This window comes from Callorhinus ursinus, unplaced genomic scaffold (genome assembly GCF_003265705.2).
Source record: "Callorhinus ursinus isolate GAN/ISIS: 27379988/994484 unplaced genomic scaffold, GSC_fseal_2.0 scaffold11, whole genome shotgun sequence".
Classification (NCBI taxonomy): Eukaryota; Metazoa; Chordata; class Mammalia; order Carnivora; family Otariidae; genus Callorhinus; species Callorhinus ursinus.
In genome coordinates this window covers 38,469,581-38,492,079 of record NW_027397073.1, presented here as the reverse complement: position 1 = coordinate 38,492,079, position 22,499 = coordinate 38,469,581, and the positions used below count along the sequence as shown (strand labels likewise).

Here is a 22,499-nt window from a genome sequence, read left to right as displayed (position 1 = left end):
CTTGGCCAGTGCTAGTTGCAATTTGGCCCTGATAGTTAGGAGAGATCACAGAGCTATTTTGAACAGGTGCAGAAGCCTTTTCGATTTTTAGTTTTTAAAGTGACCCTGTTACTAATTATGATCGTTCTAGTAAGTAATCCTAAATTAGAACTCTAGAATGTGCAGAAACTTCTGTACGGCATCTTTAGGTAGGTGTTGTCTACCCTTGGAGGAAGTCACTGTGAGGATGTGTGTAGACTTGGTTCTCATCCCCGGAGGTGGCTCCTGTCATCCGTGCTGGTGAGCAGTGTGGGCGCTTTTGTTGACTGCTTTCCCTACATGTAATGAAATCCCTGGATAAATAAAGAAACTTGATTTCCAGGTCTGATGGTCTAATGCCTGTGGAAATAATGAGCCAGGTCCCATGCATTCCCCACACTTTGTTTAAAACAACTCCCTTCCACTCAAAAATAAAGAGGCCAGAAGGGGAGAGAAAGAAAAATGGGACTCAGTTCATAAAACTGAGGTGGGCTGAGTGGGAAGAGGAAGGGGTTTACTTGAAATTAAGGAAAAAGGCAGAAGAAAGGAAACTGAGCTGAACTGGAACACACCCTGTAATGGCTTACTTGGGTTTCTGTAGGCTTTTTTCCCATTTTGGCCATGAAGGAATTTTTTTCCCCTCATTTTTTTTTTTTTTAATACAAAAGAGGTTGATCAAAATGTGAATCCAGTGAGGTTATTTCTAACCAGCCCTTTGTTTTCTGCTGTTGCTAGTGTCCAGGCTCCATGTTTCCAAGGTCCTGGAGATTTAGGAAACATTTTAATAGCCTGAAAACCTGTCTTTAACCATAAAATATTGGTAATTTTTAATAAAGGAAATTATATACATTTATTAACTTGGTTTTTTCAGGTTTCACTTTTTTTTTTTTTGGTGTGTATGCCTTTGTGATATTTTTTTTTAAGAACGACCCCCATGTTGCAGAAATTGCCATAAATGTCCAGAAAAGAATTATTCTCACTTTAGACACCTGAACTGTGTGATGGGACCTTATGTTGACGTAATGGCCCCTTCCCCCTTTAAAATTTTAAGGAAGCCTTGCATGATTCACAAACATTTTTATTTCGTATGCTTTCATACAATAATACAGGAATTTTATGTTTATTTTTATTTTTTAGGCACTAGAAAAACACCCCAATTCACCAATGACAGCGAAGCAGATACTGGAAGTCATTCAGAAAGAAGGGTTAAAAGAAACAAGGTCAGTATTCATATTTACATTTTCTATTTTCATTGCCACTAATTGCAAAGCAGTAGATATATCTAGATTTTGATATTGTAGTTGATTGTGGATTAAGTAATTACCTGCAAATTCTTTTGTGATTGCCAAATATTTGGATCACCGAAGATTTCCTTGGAACTGCCTGTTGGCTTAATAAAATACATTAGACAGGTTAATATAGACTGTACTTTGTTAACAAAGAGCCTTGCTGCCTGAATTAGTCCTTCATTGGAGTTACTCCTCTTTCCCTGTGTCTTGTAAGAGGAGATTTTGTTTCTGAAAGTAAAGAGGAGCACTTGTACGGGCTTACTAGATAGGTCCCAGGGTATAAAGATTAGGGCACTCTGATAAAATTCAAAGTGCTAATAAATGTGGTTGGAAATTTAGCCGTTTTCCCGGCTTTCTCTTTAGACTTCCTCTACTTGGAGTGTCATTAATCAGTTATTAAAATTAATAACAATTTTATTGAGATATAATTCATATGCCATAAAATTCACCCCTCTAAAAGGTATGATTCAGTGGTTTTTAGTATATTCACAGAGTTGTGCAGTCAACACCACTATCTAATTTTAGGACATTTTCATCACCCTGAATGAAAGTCCATCCCCATCAAGCAGTCATTCCCCATTCCCTACTCCTTCCAGCCCCTGGTAACCATGATTTGACTTTTCTTGTCTGTGGATTTGACTGTTCTGGTCATTTCGTATAAGTGGAATTATACAATATGTAGCCTTTTGTATCTGGCTTCTTCCACTTTAGCAAAATGTTTTCAAGGTCCATCCATGTTGTAGCATTCATTCCCTTTTGTTGCCAGATAATATTCCATTGTATGGATATATACTGCGTTTTGTTTACCTTTGATGAACCTTTATTAATTTTACAGTTTGGCTTTTAGCCATCAGTTGAGGGCCATTTTGATATTACTCAAGGAGAAAAAAGAAGGTTGTTACAAAATAAAATAAACATAGAGCTGTCATATGAGTATGTAATCATCCATGTTACATAGAGTGAATTACTTTTGTATGACGTTGTCTGCCTATAAGCCATTGAGCATATAGTAGTTGCAGCTTGGTGAAAATTAGAGCTGCAGAGCTACCTTTTGGATGTTTTTACTGATAACTGAGGTAGAACTGCTGAGAGAAAGGAATATCTTCCCGATGCCAACTTTTCCCAAAAATATCGGTATCACCTGTAACTCTTCTTACTGTAAAGGGTGGGTAACATCAGCTTCTAGCTGTTTAAAATGCATCCTTTGCAAGTTTGATCCACGAACATCACGACTTAGAGGAGTGTAGGACATCTGGGCTCAGATTTTCATGTCTGTGTTGGAGGCTCTTTCTGCCTGTTCTGAAGACACAGCCTGAGTATGTAGCTACACCGTTTGGAAGAATTGTGTCCCCAGCAGACTGGAGGCCACAGTGGGGAGAGAAGTTGCTGACAGAGCCTAACAGCTCTGCTAAGGGTAATCCTGTTCTTCGAAGCCAGATGTCAGCCTGCAGAGTTAGGGACCAAAATGGGGACCCCTGGAAATTTTCTCCTTGCTGCCTGTCAGAAGCCCCGAAAATATTTATGCCATTTAGAAAGCACTGAAAATGTTTGTACAGCAGCCAAAAGAAAAGAGGAGGTAAAAAACAATCTAAGGATATCAACTCCTGTTGCATGTAGGCTCTGTGCCAGTGGAATCTGCCAACGTAGACATAAAAAGCATCTCCTAGAAGCAGACATTTGAAATGTGTCCATTACGATATTCTTCTTAATAGGAGCGACTGTGCTGCCATCAGTCGTTGCATACCTTGAGATCTAAAATTCCTGTACTGTGCCTCTGAACAGCATTTTAATTACACTTATTATTGTAACAACATTATTTCATATTTTTCAAAAAGCTGGTCTTCCCAGAATGGTACATTAAAGGGCTTTACGCATAGGTAGTTTACAAAGCAAAACACAAAACAGCTCCTTGCAAGAATACTGAAATGGAAAAACGTAATCTGCTATTTCTCCGAATATAACCCTCCCTCTCTGCCCCCTCCACCCAATTATTATAAATAAAAAAAAATGTTGGTTGTTACAAGTACTGATGAATCAGTATGGTAATATTGGATGTACCTGTGAGGAATTCACAAGTTGAATAGGAAAGGGAGCAGGCGAAGAAAGAGACCATAGTTCTCTTTGAGTTCTATTCTATAAAATCAGCTCTGCGTCAACGGGCCTCAGACTACACATTTTCATTCATATTTCTTTCTGCTTTCTTTGAGTCTTCTCTCTCTTGCCAATAGTGACCTGTTATTTATGGCCTGTGTGTCTGTGACCACTCTTCCCTTGTTTCCTGGTTTGCTTATGAGGATCATCTCTAAAATAAAAGTACATGCTTTGAATGAGTTTTGGGCTTTGCTACCTGTTTTGTATGTTGTTTTAGGAAGCAGATTCTGACATTTATTTTGCCTACTTAATGTACTCTTTTGCTACCTTCCAAGTTCCTAAATGTTTTCCAAATATTTATGGTAGCTGAGTAAATGAAGTGTAACTGTATCTGTTTTTCTTAAGTTACATTTAGAAATTCCATCATCATAAGGTCATACATGACTGTTTAATTTCTAGGTATTTATTAATGATGTGTTTTCCAAGAAATGCGGGTTTTATGATATGCCTGATTAAATGGAGGGGGAGGGGAGTGATTGTGAAAGTTACTAAGGTGGCCGTGACCTGCTGGTGGTCTTGGTGGGTGAGAGGTCACAGTAGTGGTCCTCCCCCAGACAGTCCACCACTGTACCTAGCATTTCTAGAAAAGAGAAGATTGGGACTTTATCCATCATCATTCTGAACCTGGATTTAAACTAATGCCGTTTGTTTCAGGTTCCATGGGGGTCCTTCGTTCCGTGTAGTGCTGACCTCACTGTCCTGTAATTTTGTCCTTGTTTGTCTCCCTGCGCCTGCCTGTGGGCTTTTTAAGGGCAGGGCCTCTAAGACTCCTGACACTCAGCAGATAGTCGATCAGTATTTGTTGAGTAAATAATCTTCTTTCTCAGGATGTTAATTTTCTGGTGCTTAGTGATGACTTTGGCTTCCATTTGGGGTTAGAAGCTTCTTTTTAACGTTATGTGTTGTATTTTTCATCCTATTTAATACTTTGTGTGTTTTAATCAAAAGGAACCTAACGGTTTTGTGGGTACCCCATTAAGTATATGCAAGCTGATAATCTCTGGCAGATTATATGTGAGCAAGTGAGGCTATTGTGCTGTCACCTGTTTTCAAACACTGCAAGTGCCTCTGGTTTAAACTTGTCATTTGTAATAGAAAACTCACAAATAATTTTGGCAAAGCTGATAGGAGTATTTGAAAGAATTCAGTATATGTGATATTGTTAATTTATTTGACTGTGATGAAATTCTTGACATTTTATGCTATCTTTTCCTCTTTTCAAGTGATACTTTAAATTGCATACTTTTTTATGTAGACATAAAAAGAGGACAGCTTTTCTATATCATGTTCTTTGTATCTTTTTCATGTTATCGATGAAATGTGTAGTGTGTGATTAAATTCTATTTGGAAAAGACAGACTGCAAAAAGTACTTTCCATGTGGTTTTAAAAAAGGTCAGAAGGCCATATGATTTTTGTTGAAAATAAAATAGTATCGTGGCATGATTTGCTAGAATTTTTAATGAAAACATATTTGGTAGGTTTTAATTCCCTTCTGTATAATAACATAGAAGATTTTTATCAATATAATTTTACTCTGGTCCACCTATGTATTTGATTCTGAGTATTTCCAGGATTTTGTTACTTTGTGTTTATGAGTTGTGAACCATTGATAAGACATAGCTGTTTGGAATGCTTTTCAGATGATCAGAATCTTATAATCAATCAAATAGCCATGTTGCTTGTATAGAGGGGATAAAAATGTGCATAGTCCAGTCTGCTGCTTTTGTGGATGGATATTTGATATAAAGGCTGTTTGAACTGCTTGACTAAACATTCCCCCTTCCTCAGGGAGTCAGGGTGCTACTGTAGAATATGGTCTTGTCTGCAGTGATTTCAGTATATGAACTGCCAAAGTGAGCACTTGTCTCCAGTAGTTAGAAAGATGTTTATAGAAAAAGAGGAGTAACTCCAGTTACCATGTTGGTTTGGATGACATTTGGGGTTGTCCTAATTCTGCTCTTCTGTCTTTGGTTTGCTTATTCAGAAGTTCTAATTCCTTTACAAAGAGGACTGAGGGATTTTTCATGCCTGAGGATATGTTTTTCTCTGCTTATGTAATTTTTAAAGTGATGCTTCCAAAGAAGTATGTGCTCTCACATGGGAACACATCCAGGGGTGGCAAGGTCAAGCCGTGAGGCTTGCAGCACTTACCTAGTGAGAGCAGACCATTCATCAGTGAGGGATAATTTCTTATGTGCTGGGCATCATCATTACAAGATACCTGTCATTAAGGTAGCATGAACCTTGATTTAGTTTTCATATTATCTGCTAATAGGCAGATGGTTTTCTAATGGAGATAAGGCAGTCATAAAATAAAGGCAAAAACCAAACCAAAACAAAACAAAAACCGCCCCCACATACACAAAGCAATAAAGAAAACCTCTGTTGGTTTGGGGGCAGGGCAATATTTATGAGGTACATTTTTACAAGATTATAGATGTCTTACTTTAAAAAAAATCTGTTAGATTTCATCAACCATTTGCAGAGCAACAGCCTATAATTATATATCACAGTGGGGACATTTGAAAAGCTTTATCAACAGTCTCTGTTGTGTTTAGTGTTACTCAGAATATGGATGTATTTTTGATTTTGCAATGTGGAACATGAAATTGACAACCCAAGATTTTGTAATTATTCTGGTATCAATGAGAACTTTTTTCCCCCCACTGATAATTCTTAGAATAAATTTGTTTTTAGCGACTCGCCTTAAGGTTTTGCATGTTTTCTGTTTTGCAGTCTGTGTTATGATATGCTGAAATTAGGATCTCTGCTTCGTACTGTGGCTTATTAAAGATGTTGCATTTTTCTAGGGGGATAAATGTCAGAAAATTCTATTACCATGTATAGTGACAAACAATAAAATTTCTTGGCGTTTCTCTTGGTGAGATTTACGTTTCTAATTAGTACTATAGGAGATGATTCTCGCTGCTGAAATGTTTTGTCTAGAGATAAGAAAGAAACACAAATAATTTCTACTGCAAAATCAATTCTTATCTCCAGACTCCATGTTGGCATCCCTCCTTTCACACTGAAATGGTGGTCTAGTTTGTGCTGAGGCATTTTAGAATTACAGTGTTAACTGACAGTGTCACCCCTGCCATTTGCTAACATCTAATCCTTTCATTGTGTAAATGGTGTGCATGGTCAGCTACTTAGAGGGGGCAAATGAGACAATGGTGTTACTAAACAGAAACATAGGACAATCTGCATTTATTTATGCATGTGTATAGCTGCGTGAATGTGAGTGTGTAAGCGAGCCTTGAGAATAATTTACCTCTTCGCTGATAGAAAATTTTACTTGTCATCCTTACTCAGATTAGAAGTCTCAATCAGTCATTCCCAACTCCCTTCTTTGATGCCCCCATGGCCAGTTGGCTCTTGGGTAGTGTTAGTTCTACTTCTTAATTACATCTTTCTTTCTTTGTATCCCTACTCCTTCCCATTCAGTCTTTGCACTTGTAATTTTTTAACTAGATTAATGTAGTATCTTCTTATCTGGTCTTCTTTAAACCCAGCCTTCCCCATTTTAAGTATGTTTTTTCCCTCAAATAAACAGTACCATTTATGGTAGGATTTCTTAACTAATAATCTGAAATATTCCAGAGAATATATTGCACCTAGCAAACTATGAATCAGTAGGTATTGTCCATTGTATGTTTGGTGATAATTAGATGAAAGTGGGGTATGTTACTTTTTTCCTAGTCACGTGATACCTGAATAAATGCATGATTTTCTGATAATGTAGGGTTTATGATGTAAATGATGAGAACATCCATTATATTTTATAGTTAGATGGGATTTTGAATTTGCAATCTGGTCATTTATGTATATATTTGGTTCTTCCCAAAAAATATCACTTAAAATATCATTCATTGGCATTGTACATAATTAACTTGCTTTAAGTTAAATGGTGTAAAACTGGTTAAATAAGAATTCAGAATTTATACATGAATATCACTAATTGTTTAAAAATAACTTTGCAATCTGTCACAAATTAAACTTTTTCAACTTTTTTTTTTTTAGTTTCAGGTGTACAACATACTGATTTGACAGTTCTATACATTACTCAGGGCTCACCATAAAAATGCAGTCACTGTCTGTCACCATACATTATTACAATATTATTGACTGTATTCCCTATGCTGTACTTGTAATCTCCATGGCTTCTTTATTTTAAAATAGGAAGTTTGTACCTCTTAATCCCATTCTCCTATTTTATCTAAACTTTTTAAATTATGGTTGCTTTTCTTTTTGTGAAAAAGTGATTCAGGGGAATAAGATTAAATATTCCTTTGGAATCATTTCCTGAGTTAAAAAGTAATTATGTGATATAAGGATTTTCTATAGATCAAAAAAAAAAAAAAGTAATTATGTGAAACATTGCCCTGTGAGGTAGGCTTTCAGCTCCTAGCAAACTGGTCGTGGGCAGCTTTAAAGCCTTAGTAGTCAAGCATCTGCTATTATAGCCACAGGTAACTGCTTGCCTTCCACTCGGACTTTTCATGATTTTGGAAGGTAGAAGTAGAGCCCCAGGAGGCGTTCGTGAACTATGCCGTGTGTGTGCACGCGTGCTCACACGCCCTTGTAGTAGTTACCACAGTGTTCCATAAGAGCCTGGAAGATCGGGTTGCCAGAAGGAGAGGTAGCCCTTGTCAGATAGAATGCCTCACACTAATGTGATAAATTTGGAACAGGACTCTTCTAGTTTCCTGACTGAAGTCATGTTAATAGTGATTGGCTTAGTCTGCTCAGGCTGCCATAACCAAACACCAGGGACTGGGTGGCTTAAACAACAGAAATTTATTTTTCACGGTTCTGTAGGCTAGTAGAAGTCCCAGGTCAAGGTCCAGCAGGGTAGGTTTCTGGTGATGGCTCTCTGCCTGGTTTGCAGATGGTCCCCTCTTCACTGTGTCCTCACGTGTCCTCTCCTGGGTGTGTGCGTGCAGAGAGAGAGGGTGAGCTCTTTGCCGTCTCTTCTTATAAGGACACTACTCCTATCAAGAAGGCCCCATCCTTATTAGACCTCATTAAACATTAATCACTTCCTTAGAGTCCCCATCTCCAAATAGAGCCACGCTGGGGGCTAGGGCTTCACCATATGAATTTGGGGGACACAAAAATTCAGTTCATAATAGTGATTCAGAACTTGGAACTTTAGATCGCCAGAACTCATGGCATAACATAAGAATATTTCTAGAATTTGGAATAGCTGATTTATCTTGGAGGGTATTCATAACAATATGCTTAACATTGTACTGTGCTTCTGTTTTTATATACTCCTAATATGTGTTTTCATATGTTATTCTTAACATATAAACCATAGAATACTCGGCTTAAGTTTTGTGTTCAAATATAATGTCTATATTCATATAACATAAATTTATTTGGGTTTTATTTGAAGCCTTTGGTGAAAGTAGCTGTGCTGATTGCCTGTAACCCTCAAGGCATCAATATTCACTAAGGAATGCGATTATAGCTATGAAATGGCCATTTCTTAATACATCTTTTTATTCTGTCAAGCTTTCTTTTTCCATTCTGCCAAATAATTGAACAAAAAAAGGTAATTTAGGTGATTTCAGCTTTATCAAGATCTAGGTATAATTTACTCCAGAAATACGAGCACTCTATAAATATTTCAGTGCAGAAATAGAAGCAGAAATGGATATAAAATTACATTGTATGTGAGTCTAAGTAGCCTATGCAGGTGAAAACCTTTGGGAGGGAATAGGCATTAAACTGGGGTGATTTTATTTAATCTTTTTCTAAGTGGTATTTTTCTCTTTATCTCTTAATTTCATTGCTTGTGCTCTTAATTGCCACATGCCTATGATTTTAGTTTTGCTTCGTTGTTTTGAGCTTGACAACATAATTCAAATGCAAAACAGTTGATATGCTGACATGGGGACTTCTTTTTATAGTTGTTTGTTTTCAGAAGAATAAAATTACGACGTTTTGTTAAGCCAGGTTTTCTAAAAGCTACAATGAGTAATTCCTAAGAACAAGTCTTAGTTCCTTCAGGACAATTAAAGACTATTTATCCTGCAACTCCTGAGATGCTTAGATGCAGAATCAAATTGATAATTGTGGACTGGGGTTCTGCCTGAAATTCGGGTGATTTCTATCAACACTTTTTTTTAAAAAGAAGTGAAGATCTACTGTAGGTGCTGTGCAAGGCTTGTTTTGGGCTCAGGCTCAGCCCTCTCTTCAGTCTGACCAGGTATAGGTGCGGGGCTTTGTCTGGTGCTTGGTGATCAACTTAGAGGACATCGGAGAAAAGAAAAGAAAGTTGTGGAGATGTTGGTATCATAACATGATGGTAATCAATTAAATATCTACTAAGTGCCTACACACTGTGCTCATTGTGTTAGATCCTGAGATTTTGTGGAAGCTTTAGGCATGTATTCATTCCATTAACATTTATTAAGCACATGTTATGTTATTGAGAGGGTAGAGGTCGCTGGATTAATGAATGAATAAAATGTAGTCCCGGCTTTTTGAGGATTTAACAACACAGTTCCAGACCATTTTTCTGTGTCATTTAATAAGGTCTTTTAATCTCTTCTCTGTAAAGCATGTCTTCAGCCTAGCACATAATGATTAAAAAAATAAATATATATATATTTAGCTTTATATATACATATGTATTAATATACATATTTAGTTTTTAAATTTAGGAATTTCTAATTCTCTCTTGAATTCTTTTTTTTTTTTAAAGATTTTATTTATTTATTTGACAGAGAGAGACACAGCGAGAGAGGGAACACAAGCAGGGGGAGTGGGAGAAGGAGAAGCAGGCTTCCCGCGGAGCAAGGAGCCCGATGCGGGGCTCGATCCCAGGACCCTGGGATCATGACCTGAGCCGAAGGCAGACACTTAACGACTGAGCCACCCAGGCGCCCTAATTCTCTCTTGAATTTTTGATAAAATATATGATATTTCAACATGTCAAGCAGTATTGTCTTTCCATCACAAATATAAGGCTGTTATGGTTAGGAATTTACATCTTTGTATCCATTAATCTGTTTGGCATAGAGCTGAGATACCATGCTTTATGCAAATTAATGAGTAGGGGCTTGATGGTTCAAAGGATTCTTAATTTTTAAAAATCATTTGCTTATATTAGGCCCAATGTGAAGGACTTTACAGGAATTATCTTTTTAAAAACTTTGAGGTGGGTTGATGATATTTTATTATCCATTTCACAGATAGGGAAATTGAAGCAGGTGAAATTAGGTAACTTGAGATCGTTCACCCAGCTAGCAATTGGCAAATCTTGGATTTGATGTCTGATTCAGAACCCATTGCACTTAACCTTTTTAAAATATTTATAGCTTGAGCCCAATAAAATTTTAGATTAAGGAAAGTGTTGGTTATGTGATTCTATTAAGTAAATTACCGCCACCCCAAACTTATCCCTTTAGCAGCTTTTCAGGCTAATTTTGATTTCAGGCTAATTTCTTATGTATTACTTACTGAGTTAAAGTCTAGTCTATAGATAGGTGTGTTCAGACTCTTCAAGTTTATAGCCTAATGATAAGTAGGATTGAAAGGTGAAAAAGACATTTCAATAATCTATTTAGATTTGGGGAATGCAAAGCCTCAGATGAGTTTTTAACTCTTATGCTTGTCCAACATGAGGATGACTTTGAATATTTGGGCTTAGAGACAGCAGCAAGACATATTTGAATGTACCTTCTTCCTGTTTGTTTTAGAAGGTAATGCTTTGAGGATGGGAAACATGCCTCAGGTAATGGGAGGATCAAAGGCTTCAGAGGATTCTCACCATATTGTTGTTGATATTGGATTTAACAGATTGAAACTTGTTTCTGGGGAGCTTGCAAACTGTGACCAGTCAAAGCATAATTGCTAACAAAATGTAGATAATCCAAAGGGCAATTTTAGAGGGTGGCAGTGACTCCATTTGTGAAACAGTTGAATGAAAATAGATGGGATTGACTAAACTATGCTCAGATGGGGGGAGGGGAGGCTAAGTTATTAACACTGTTCTTCTTTTAAGAGGTGCATCTAGGGGGAGAAAAGGAGGCCCAAATGAATAAGTGAGTATGGTTTCAGAAGCAGCATTACTGCCTTTTTGGGGGAAATTATCTTAAGCAAAGAAGGAGCAGATGTACTTTCCTGTCATTGGTAATCTGTATCATGACCATTTATCCATCCTTCCTCATCTCATCCATCCATTGTATTTCCACTGGGAGATATAAAACACTACTCTTTCCTTTTTATTTTTAGTTTTCATTTTTCAAAAGACAGATGTAAAATTTCCAAGCAGAGCACGTTCTCCTTCAGGCCACTACAGCTAACCTGAATTCATTACTCAGTTCTTTCTAGCATGTCTGCATGAAATACAACAATTTGTACAATGATTATTTTTCAGTTTGTTGCTTAATTTGTGTTTATTGAAGGTGACCTGCTGGTTCTAGATACAGAAGAATGGCATTCATGAAGATTTGTTGGAAAAAGTTGTTGCTAGTGGGAAAGTCTAAATGGCTCCAATCTTAAATTCTGAAGTGTTAAGATGAGCAAAGATCACTTTGGAAGGAAGGGCTAAGTCAGGAATACAGAAAGTACTATTTGGAATTACAACAGTTTTCACTGCTCACTTATTTTATCCAGCCTTAATATTAAAAATGTTAACTTGATTTTTTGAATTAGAATTTATGTAATTTACTATTTTTAGATACCACCCTTTTGAGGCAGCCACTTATAACTTAATTTTCAAAGTTTTATAAATTAGTTTGGATATTAGATACAATGGTATATTCTTACTTCTCATAACAGAGTGATGAGGAAGTGTGAAATAGTGTCTGTAGAAATTTGAGTAGGAGCAGATAATTATCTAAATTTTAAATCTAGTCCTTTCCTTACTCAATTTTCACCCACCTGGTCACCCAAGCAGTTTCCAGTCTTTTTTAGAAGAGTTTCTTGGGATAGAAGAATAGTGGGCTGAATAATTCCTAACAGCTGAAGAATTAGACTCTTTGGTAAAGTCAGGACTGTTTTACACAAGGCGCCGTTTGCTATTGTCATTACTATTCCAACTCTAAGCAATGCTTTTGAGAATTTATTTGAAAGCGAGCTTCCTCTAAAACAATGCATTCAGACCAGCCTTTACTACATTAGGTTGCAATCTGAGATGAAGTTTAACTCAGTACTATAACATTCTGTTTCTGGTGAGGACTTTGTAGATCATATAGTCTTAAACTTTTATTTTACGGATCAATAAACTAAAGCTTAGAGAAGATGAGTGGTCCACTATAATAGAACCAGTAAATATTTGACTCATCTTAAAACTTAGATGAGGCTGATCAGTTTTGAATTTAAGAATGTGCAAAAGCCTAGTAGTAAGTGAAGGCAAGAACATATAAAGAAAAGAAGATAAATCTATTCTAAGGTACTATTAGAAGGGACATGTCTTTCAATTGATTTTCCTGAAGCGATGGGTTTTCATTGATCCAGTCACCCTCTGTTACCTGATTTTATTGGCCTCCAGTAGTACATATTTGTAACACCGTTGGCAGGAGTTAGGGGTGTGAGAGAGATTGTACTGTAATTTATACTTCAACTAGTGATCTAATATTCTCGAATTTGGCCTCAGTAGCTCCTTGTTGCCATCAAGACCTTGCTCAAAGGACTTTGGGAAGAACAGGGGAAGAGGGTGCAACCACTTTATGTCCCTTCCTCTGTGGGCTGATGTAGCTAGCCAGTGAGCTCAGTAAACCACAATGCCTTAGATCATTTTATTGAATATTCTTATTCCAATTATTCCTTGGAATGCCTGTAATATAAGGTAATATGTGAAGCAAGGGTGACTAGATTTGCGTGCAGACAAGCTGATGCAAACGGTCATCCGACAGCCATTCTCTTCTGTTCGTATTTCCCCTTTGGGCTCTTACAGCCTGCTCTCTTTCTTCATTCACACTGTGATAATATATTTCTGTTTACTTATTAAATTTTTCTCTATTCTCTATAAAAATGGATAGCAATTAAATATTTAGATGTAATCACAATAAAACTGAGTGGACTGAGAAGTCCAATGGGTAAATTGTCAACTTCCAGCAAAAATCTACTTTTCACTTACTGATTATTTTTTCTGGCATTGATGAGTCATTTGACTTTTCTTATAAATGGATCTCTAGTATATCAGTGTGGTATGGAATATATGTGATGATTATTTTCTGGATTAAGTGAGGTTAAACTCGGTATAATTTGGAGCTATCAGATTCTTACTAATTCATGATATGTTGTCTTATTCCTCACTTACAATATAATAATACTGACTTCTGACCTTTCCTCTGCCTAGGGTTGTTATATAGATTAAAATTTGAAAGCCTTTTATAATTATATGTTGCTGATTATATTAAACCCTTTGCAATTAATTTACATATGTTCAGGTTATTTTTCTTAGGTTTTGCGAATTGCTCTCCAAGAAACTACTTTGATTTTGCATTTACCTTACAGCATAGCCTGTTTATATAAGCTAGTGTGTAGTTTTGTGCAGGTATCACGGAATGCCAAAATAAGTGATTAAACAAAATAAAAGTTAATTTCTCACATTATATTTGAAAGGTAGGTAGTCCCAGGAATGATGAGATAACTTTGCTATGTCAGGCTATCCAGGGAGTCAGTGTCCTTCTGTCTTATGGTTCCATTATCCTTAGGATTTTGTCCTCACCCTGATGGTCTAACATGGCTTGCCACCAAATCCATGTTCCAAGAAGCAGCTGGAAGAAGGGACACATGCAAGTCCCTTTATTGATACCTTCTGAAAGTTGAGCTTAACAGTTTTCCTCTTGTCCATTGGCCGGTTACAGAGTTGCACTTAGCTAAATGGGAACCTGGAGACTATGTTCTGTTGCAGGTGGTGTGCTCCTAGCTAAGACGTAAGAGTCTTCACTGTAGGGAAAGGTAGTTATTGAGGAACAACTAACAGCCTCTGCTGTGTCTGTTTTTAAATTAAATCTCATTCTTGGGCTTGATATAGGTTAAATATGTGTTATCATTTTTGACATTTGAAAACATAATTACCTATTTACTTGACTTGATGCAAACATTCCATGTATTTTCAAGTCTTTCTGACTCTGCTCAGCCTGTAATGACCTTCACCATTTCTTTTCCTCCCTGCCGCCCCCAAAGCCCAATTCCAAAGTCCTATACCACTTCCTCAGTAAAGAATTCTTTAATTCCAGCTCTAATTCATTGTTTTATCCTTCCTATTCCATTATAACATAATATATGTGTGCCTTTGTTGTAGCATCTAATAAACTCTCTCCGATTTTCTCTTGTGATAATAGGACTGCAATTTCCTTAATGGTAGAGTTCATGTCTCATTGATTCGTCTCTTCCCCATGATGCCCTTCATGTAATAGGTTCATGATATTTTCTGATTGAGTGGATGGAAATTTTAATTCTCTATTTCTGCTTCTAACATAATGTGTTATCCTGGATAAGTTACTCAGTCTTTTTTTATCTTTCCAGTAAAATGGGGGGAAATTGCAACTCTATCTGCATTGTAAGACTGTTATGAAAATAATATAATTTGGAAAATGTGCTGTCAATTGCAAGATACTTGATTAATGAGATTTCACTGTTTGCTGCCTTATTAGGAATTTGGGGAAATTAATCAAGATTAAATGGATTTCAAGTCAAATTTGTATTCTAAGGTATTTCACAGTAGTGTTTTTGGCACACTGGTGCCAAAAGGGTTGTTTCAGTAAGTATGTAATATTATTTAATACCTAAGTTTTAATCTAAAATTTCTTAAGTTAGAAAAGGGATTTTGGTTTATGTTTGCTCAGATGCAGTGATAAGATTGAAAGCCATTGTAACCTGATTGAGCAGATCCTGAGGTTTTTTTTTTTTTTTAAGATTGATTTATTTATTTTTAGAGAGAGAGCATGCACGCATGGGAGTGGGGGAAGGGGTAGAGGGAAAGGGAAAGAATCTCAAGCAGACTCCCTGCTTAGTGCAGAGCCAGGTGCTGGGCTTGATCTCAAGGCCCTGAAATCATGACCTGAGCCAGAATCAAGAGTTGGACGCTAATCTATTGAGTCATGCAGGTGCCCTGATTTTGAGATGTTTTTAATATATCTGTCAGTGACCAGTGTTGGAACTGTAGGATCAGGGATTTTCCCGATTTATAATATACCAACAAGTAAATAATTTTCCATTAAATGAGATAGTTTTTTGGGGGTCCTATTTGTAACGGAGAAGCTTTTTCTCTAGCTAGCTTTCATATTCGGGCCACTTTAGCCTTTTTTTAAAATTTTTTTTAAGATTTGTTTGAGAGATAGCATGAATGTGTGCAGGGGGAAGGGGCAGAGATGGAGGGAGAGAGTCTCAAGCAGACTCTGTGCTGTGTGTGCTGAGCCTGACCCGAGGCTCGATCTCAAGACCCCGAGATCATGACCTGAGCTGAAATCAAGAGTCAAACACTTAACCGACTGAGCCATCCAGGTGCCCCTGGGCCACTTTAGCCTTTTGAATGAATGATATCCATGTGGTATTTCCTGCTTTCCTACCCTCCAGATTTCTATGTTAATACAGTGTCCCTGATCGTACCTCCTGATAATTATCTAATTGGTATGTTGCGGGGGGAGGTGTCTCACTCAGAGTCCTGTGTATTTGTACTATCATCCAAATTCTGTTTGATATTTGATTATGAAGCTTCAAATATACAAAGTGAAATTTTGGAGTATAGACTTTAATAAAAAACACTTTGCTATCTCTGAGGAGGTCTCCATTTAAACATGTAGGAAATGACTATTTGGAAAATCCATGTCATTATTTGTATGCTTCTGTCATTAAGGTTCTCACAGTTTTGGCTTGTTTAATATGTATTAAATGTTCATAGTATACTGGGAGTTTTCCATTATACTGAAATGGAAATGCTGTCTATTACACTAAATATAGGACAGAATGTATTTTACTTTTGAGTAGTGATCTGATTTCCAAGATTCTACTAAATTACATATATGCTAATGCTTAGCTTCTGTTGATTATTACCATTACTGCTACCTTGCTACTATCTGTTTATCATTTAAGATGCAAATTATCACCTCCCCCGGGTAACTTTCCCTATGATTCTGAGGCAGAGTATGGTTCCTTCTTCAGGGGATGTTTTAAATGTATCCTTATCACAGTTGTTTTTGTTTATATGTCTTCCATCTAAACTATGAATTACAAGATATCTAGTGGCCTGTCTTACTCATGTTTGTATATCCTATATAGTTTGTAGATCATAGAAGATATCTCAGCAAATGTTTGGCTGTATATATATGTATGGGATGGTCTGAGAAGACTCTTATACTCACTGTACTTGGTCAGACCCTCAGGTTACACAACAGGGGGTCAATATGTCAAACAAGAGGACTTTAAAATTTTAGGAGGAAAAACATTGTATATTGCTAAGCACCAAGTAGACTGTAAGTTTGAGCTGTCAACCTGGGGTCTGTCCCTTTCGGTATAGTATTTTCTAGGTCCTTTGCCTAGGTGATCCATTTAGTTTTTGCATCTTCCTTATGAGAGCTATGTCACTTTTTATGAGATGTGGTGGAGTCAGTGGAGAGTGTCCAGAAAAAAAAATATAATGAGTATTATGTTTGATATAAATCTCAGGTTCAAACCTGTCTAATAGATTTCTGGATGTTTGATATCAGTGGAGTAGTTGACTTGGGAACCAAAGTATATTGAGTGGGTGGAGGAGGCAGTGCACTGGATGGACATTCCTGAGATTTTTCATGTTAGTGCAGACTGAATATAGCTGACAAGGATGGGATGAGTCTGGCCAGTAGAGCAAGTGAAGTGGAGATTAGAAAACAGAATTCTATTTTAAATGGAATTATATATGACAAGCAGTCAGATAGCCATTTGCTTAATGCAAATAATAATTTAGGGTAAGTACATAGGAAATAATGCTGTGATGATTTAACCCATTTAATTTTATTTTAGACACATTCTGGAAATAGAGAAACTTAGTAAAATTTTGTGCTGGAATTGAAAGTTTTAGTTTTCAGTATTATATTAGTTTGGAGAAAGGGGAAGCAAAAAGGAAACATATAGTCTTTAATATTGTAATAAAGTTCTCAAGACGATAAAAATGGTGCATTCTCTGGTTTAACTTTGAAAACTCTATATAATGTCTCTTTGTTTCTTAAAAGCCTATTCATTAAGCAGTGAGAGGGAAAATTGATATTTTAAATAAGTTGGTTTGTTCTTGTTATTTAACATATAAGAGCTCATGGGGCTTCATTGATCTTTTTTTCTTTTTTTTTATTCCTACCATTTGAAGTTGCTTTTCATTCAAAGGTTTCTGGTCCTGTCTGCATGATGAGCAAGTAGAGAGTTCCTTGATCAGTAGAGGTTCTGATAATGCAGTCAAGGCCATGGTAGCTAGGATTATGAAAGTGGTGTCCACATAGTGGGATTCAGGAGGAAGAAGGCACATGTTTGGTAATATGAAACAGAGCTTCAAGAGTTAATCTGGCATTGCTTTCTCATCTCCCGAAAAAGCCAAGGTTTTTTTGTTTTGTTTTGTTGTTTTTTTAAACACCAGCATAGTTTGATCCTGTATACCAAGTTTAGAAGATTAGCCTTGGAAACCAATATTGTGTTTTCTCTCTTCCCTTCAGGACAGAGTATATTCCATTTGGGACCACCTCAACTACCTTACCAGGCAGCACCAGGTCTTCATATGCTATCAGTTTACCTTCTGCTATGAAAAGGATCTTTCCTTGAATGTTCATATTTCACCTTGAGAAGGCAATCTATATATATACGTATATATAGGATGGATTAAGCAGCTGTAAATAAATATGACATCGTAGAAGAGTGGTTTGTGGGAGTTTTACTATATATACACATATATAATATTTTCCAGTCTGGTTTCAGACCCCGGCATGGCTTGGAGACAGCGTTGGTGTGTATGAAGGATCTTCCTCGAATGAAGGATTTGGGACAACTTTCCATGATGATTATATTAGAGCCTCAGCTGCTTTCGTGTTGGTCATGAGGTGATGCTGAACCGAATGCTTGAACTAGCAGGAGTGGCTGGGATTGCATTGGAGTGGTTCCGTTCATTCCTTCCGGGTAGGTACCAGCTAGTGACGGGTGAAAATGGACATTGAGGGTCTTCCTGTGTGGAACCGCGTGGTTGTCACTCATCTCCCCCGTTCATGTTTAGTGGGTTTGAGAAGACAACTGGACACCTGAAGGCCAGGCAGTGTGATTTGAATGACTGTGTAGAAGGTTATGAGGGTGATTCCCAGATTCCCAGATGGATGTCGCTCACATACGTTATTTCTGTTTTGTCAGTGTGACAGTGCAGACTAGAATCGAAACTGAGAAGTGTGACTTGTTGGAAAGGGAAAATTCGGGAGGCCCTGGTGTGCTTTCTGATTCCTCTGTCTCAGTTACAGTTTGTGTAAACTCTGGCCATATTTTGACTACCAATTTATCTACACATGCAAATCCTATTGCAGTGTCAGGTAGACATGTTTTATTTTCCTTTTCGTTATATACCTGAGCCTTCTTCCCTGTGAACATTGACTGCATCTCCATGATCTTTCTTGCTGAAGCTGTAGTCTGCTTGTTCACCCTTTTGCTTGGGGCTCTTTTAAGTGAAGTAGCCTGACTACGTTAATAAATATTCTTGAGGGTGGTGGCTGATTTTTCCCAGCAAATGTTTTGCTTTATCTCCACTGAGAGCACTTCATTATTCTCACCCTGTTTTATGAAGAATCAAATTGGGTTGTACTTTTAAGGAGTTTTGCAGCATAAATACTGTCTTTCTTTCTTTAAACTGATTAGGCATTTTAAGTTTTTACAGAGAATATGCTAGAGTTTCTTTAATTTTGAACATGTTCCTTAGAAACTTGGTGCCTTTTCTTGGCTATTATTTATTTATGAAATGTTATTTCAGTTGTTTTCCTTTAGGGTAATGAAAAGCTTGCTGAGTGTTGAACATGGAGGAAGTTTATTAGGCCTAATAGTAGAATACAGGTAAAGAACTGAAAAGAAGAAACACAGATGTATGTGTCTGTAAATATCATTAGAACTGTCTGTTGAATGTCATTTTGGCAAAAGGGCAGGAAACTAACATTTATGTGGTAACCGATCAGTGTCAGGCACTGAGCCAAGCAGTTTCTATTTTTTAGTTCATTTAATCCACACAGTAACATTGAGAAGTAGGTGCTGTTTCTTCGTTTTACAGATGAGGAAATTGATGCTGAGAGAAGTTAGGTATTTTTGCCTAACTTAACACGGTTATACGTGGAAGATCTGGTATTTGAGTCTGGGTCTTGCTGATTGCAAAGCTCAGTCTTTCCATCACAGTCAAATGTTAAGCCACAGGCAAATGTTAGACTTGTAGTGGGGGTCCCAAAGGGAAGGGGGGAAAAAAAGAAGAAAAAGAATGACTATCAGAAGGCATGAGCAAACCAAGGAGGAAATGAAAGACAGGAATGTACTAGCATTGCGATTGTTTTGAAAATTTCTAGAGTTTTCTTAAAACTCAGTTTAACAAGCCAGGTGATCACATGAACAATTTTAGGATCATCAGAGGTTTGCCACTTACAGGATAAACAGGTTTAGAATTTTGGATTCTATCTTTTTGAACATTTGTCCATTCTCTGTTTTGAAAATGAAGTAGCGATATCCCACATTGGATCCTCAAAAACTATAAGGATCAGTGCGTGGAGGTCAATCAGGGAGTTAGCAATTATCTGAAGAGAGATAGCATTTGAAGACCGATTCTAGGTGCTTGCTGTTTATAAAAGCTTTTTTTGTTTATCTTTTTAATGTGTCTACAAAACTTTGCCATGTGGGAACTTCAGCTTACCATTGCCTGTCATGTATAACATGGTGCTTATGACTGAAGGTGTGAATTTTTGTTTTCTTCTTACTAGTACTATATCTGGATTTCAACAAATACTTGTTTTCATCTTTAAATGAAGTTTGAATCAGTATTATCAGTTTTTCTTTTTATATTGAGGGGCAGCTTGCTCCCACCATCACACAATAGATTTATTTCAGGCATAGCCAGAGAGAACGTTGTTTCTGTGCTTATAAACTGACATTTGGCAATAGAAAAGTACTGTGCCATATAGTAAAGTTGTTCTTGTTATCCTAATGTGATACACTGTTATTAATTATGTTAATGGTACCTTATAAAACAACCCCCCAAAGGAGGTAAAGCTCTTTAACTGTAATGATTTTCAATTTCAATGATATGTTTTGTCTACCAGTGGCTCATGAAGTAACAGTCATAATTGAATTCAGCACCTTAAGATTTCCTGACTTAGCTTAAGTGAAATATTGATTTCATGGAATTAGGTGGCAGGTGCATCGAGGAACTATTTCCTGAAAGCTTTAAGTGGCTATATAAATCCTCAAGAATATTAATTCAGGTTAAATGAGTGGGTTGGAGTCGTGCTTACTTCAGATGTTTGCCAAATGGCCAGAAGCCATGATATGTCAAGTTTTGTTTTTTGAAACACTGAAAAATGAAGGAAGGCACAAAAATACTTCCCTTATTGTTACATCAACATAGAGATAGTTGTCTATAGTTCTGGCAGCTGCTTAATCAGTTACCCTTTAGTTAGCTGATTAAATAGGGGTCCAGGTTAAAAATAATTTTTCCTGAATTATTATCATGGCTCACCAGTTCGCTTCCTTTCCCCTCCAATTACATTTACATATTTTTCTCCCTTTTCGTTACCGGAGTTGTTGTCTGGCGGGTCTCTGTGCGCCTGGCTGGAACACTGATATTGCTGTAAAATAATGTACAGGAAATCTTTTGTCTAAAGATACATTTCTCCCCATGGGTCATCAAAATGCGCATTTTTTTCCTAAGGAAGATGTTTATTTCTATAAAACAGAGGTAACACATATATAACGTATTAGTAGCATTACTTTTGGAATTTATTCATATGTATGTGTGTATAATTTTATAGTTTTCCAAAGCCATTAGCCTGAAACAGTATTGTTTATTCTCTTTTTACATTTGCACTGATCTCAGGCATTCTTATCTTTATCTTACTGGGTTTTTTTTCTGTATGGAAGAGTATTAATATGGCTTGTAGGAGACATAAGCATTTCTGCAATCCCTGCTCCCAGCCTATGCCTCTCAGGAATTATATTTTCCTGAGGGTGAAATTAAAGCAAGAACTAGGTGTATTAAATTTCTTATAGGCCTACTGCCAGATTCTTAGATGTATTTTTAAGTGTCAAATACTAAGTTTGGGGAAGGGAAGGATGCTTTAAATTCACTAGGCTCTGCATTTACGCTTCCTTTCTCAGAGCATATTGTTTCCATGAGAGACCTTGCCTAGAAGTTAGGCCCTTTGTAAAGTTTGTTTTTACTTTATAATTCAATCTGAGTTTTGTGGATGTATTTCATGCCCTCCCAAGTAACTATGACGTTTGAATTTCAGAAAACTTCTGTTTTATAGCAGAAAGCTATGTTTACTAAATATCTTTCAATAGTAATACATCTAATTAAAGCAGATAACTACCACTGAACGAATTGCCTTAAGAACATAAGTAGACAGAGGAAGAGGGGGAGGAAAGAGGAGAAAACACAACTAATTGACATTTAACAGTGGCATGAATGCAACTCTTAACAGTAGTGGTTGGCATAGTTAATTTTAGACATTTCCTTTATCAAACATATAAAGGTAAAAATTTCCCCATAGCCAGTAAAACTCTGAGCTGAATTCTTTTGACATTCTGCTGATCAAGGAATTTCCAATGAGTAGCACCAGATTCTTCGGCAGAGAAGGAGTAGGAGCATGAATCAGAAATGTCAAGGAAACTTCTCTTATTCTTTCTGAACCATAGAAAACCATTAATAACAATAAATGTTTATTGAACATGTAATGTGTTAAGTTGTGTTTTATATTGAAGAAGATATGTATGTGATTGAAAACTTATGTATGGAAAGTCATACCATTGGGAAGAAAATTAGAAAAATTCAGATCCAACATTTGAATCCACCTTTGATCGGGAAGTGACTTTTCACAGTGAAA

The 22,499-nt window shown here is 36.8% G+C and overlaps 1 protein-coding gene across 1 annotated transcript in view; it reads left to right on the top strand.

Moving 5' to 3' along the window:
* The window catches only part of ASXL3 (ASXL transcriptional regulator 3), a 179,698-nt gene that overhangs the window by 30,147 nt on the left and 127,052 nt on the right, over positions 1-22,499 (top strand). The window contains exons 2-3 of the mRNA XM_073898362.1: positions 1,156-1,238; positions 7,642-7,644. Of these exons, the coding sequence (XP_073754463.1) occupies positions 1,156-1,238; positions 7,642-7,644 (86 nt within the window). The remainder of the gene's footprint in view (positions 1-1,155; positions 1,239-7,641; positions 7,645-22,499) is intronic.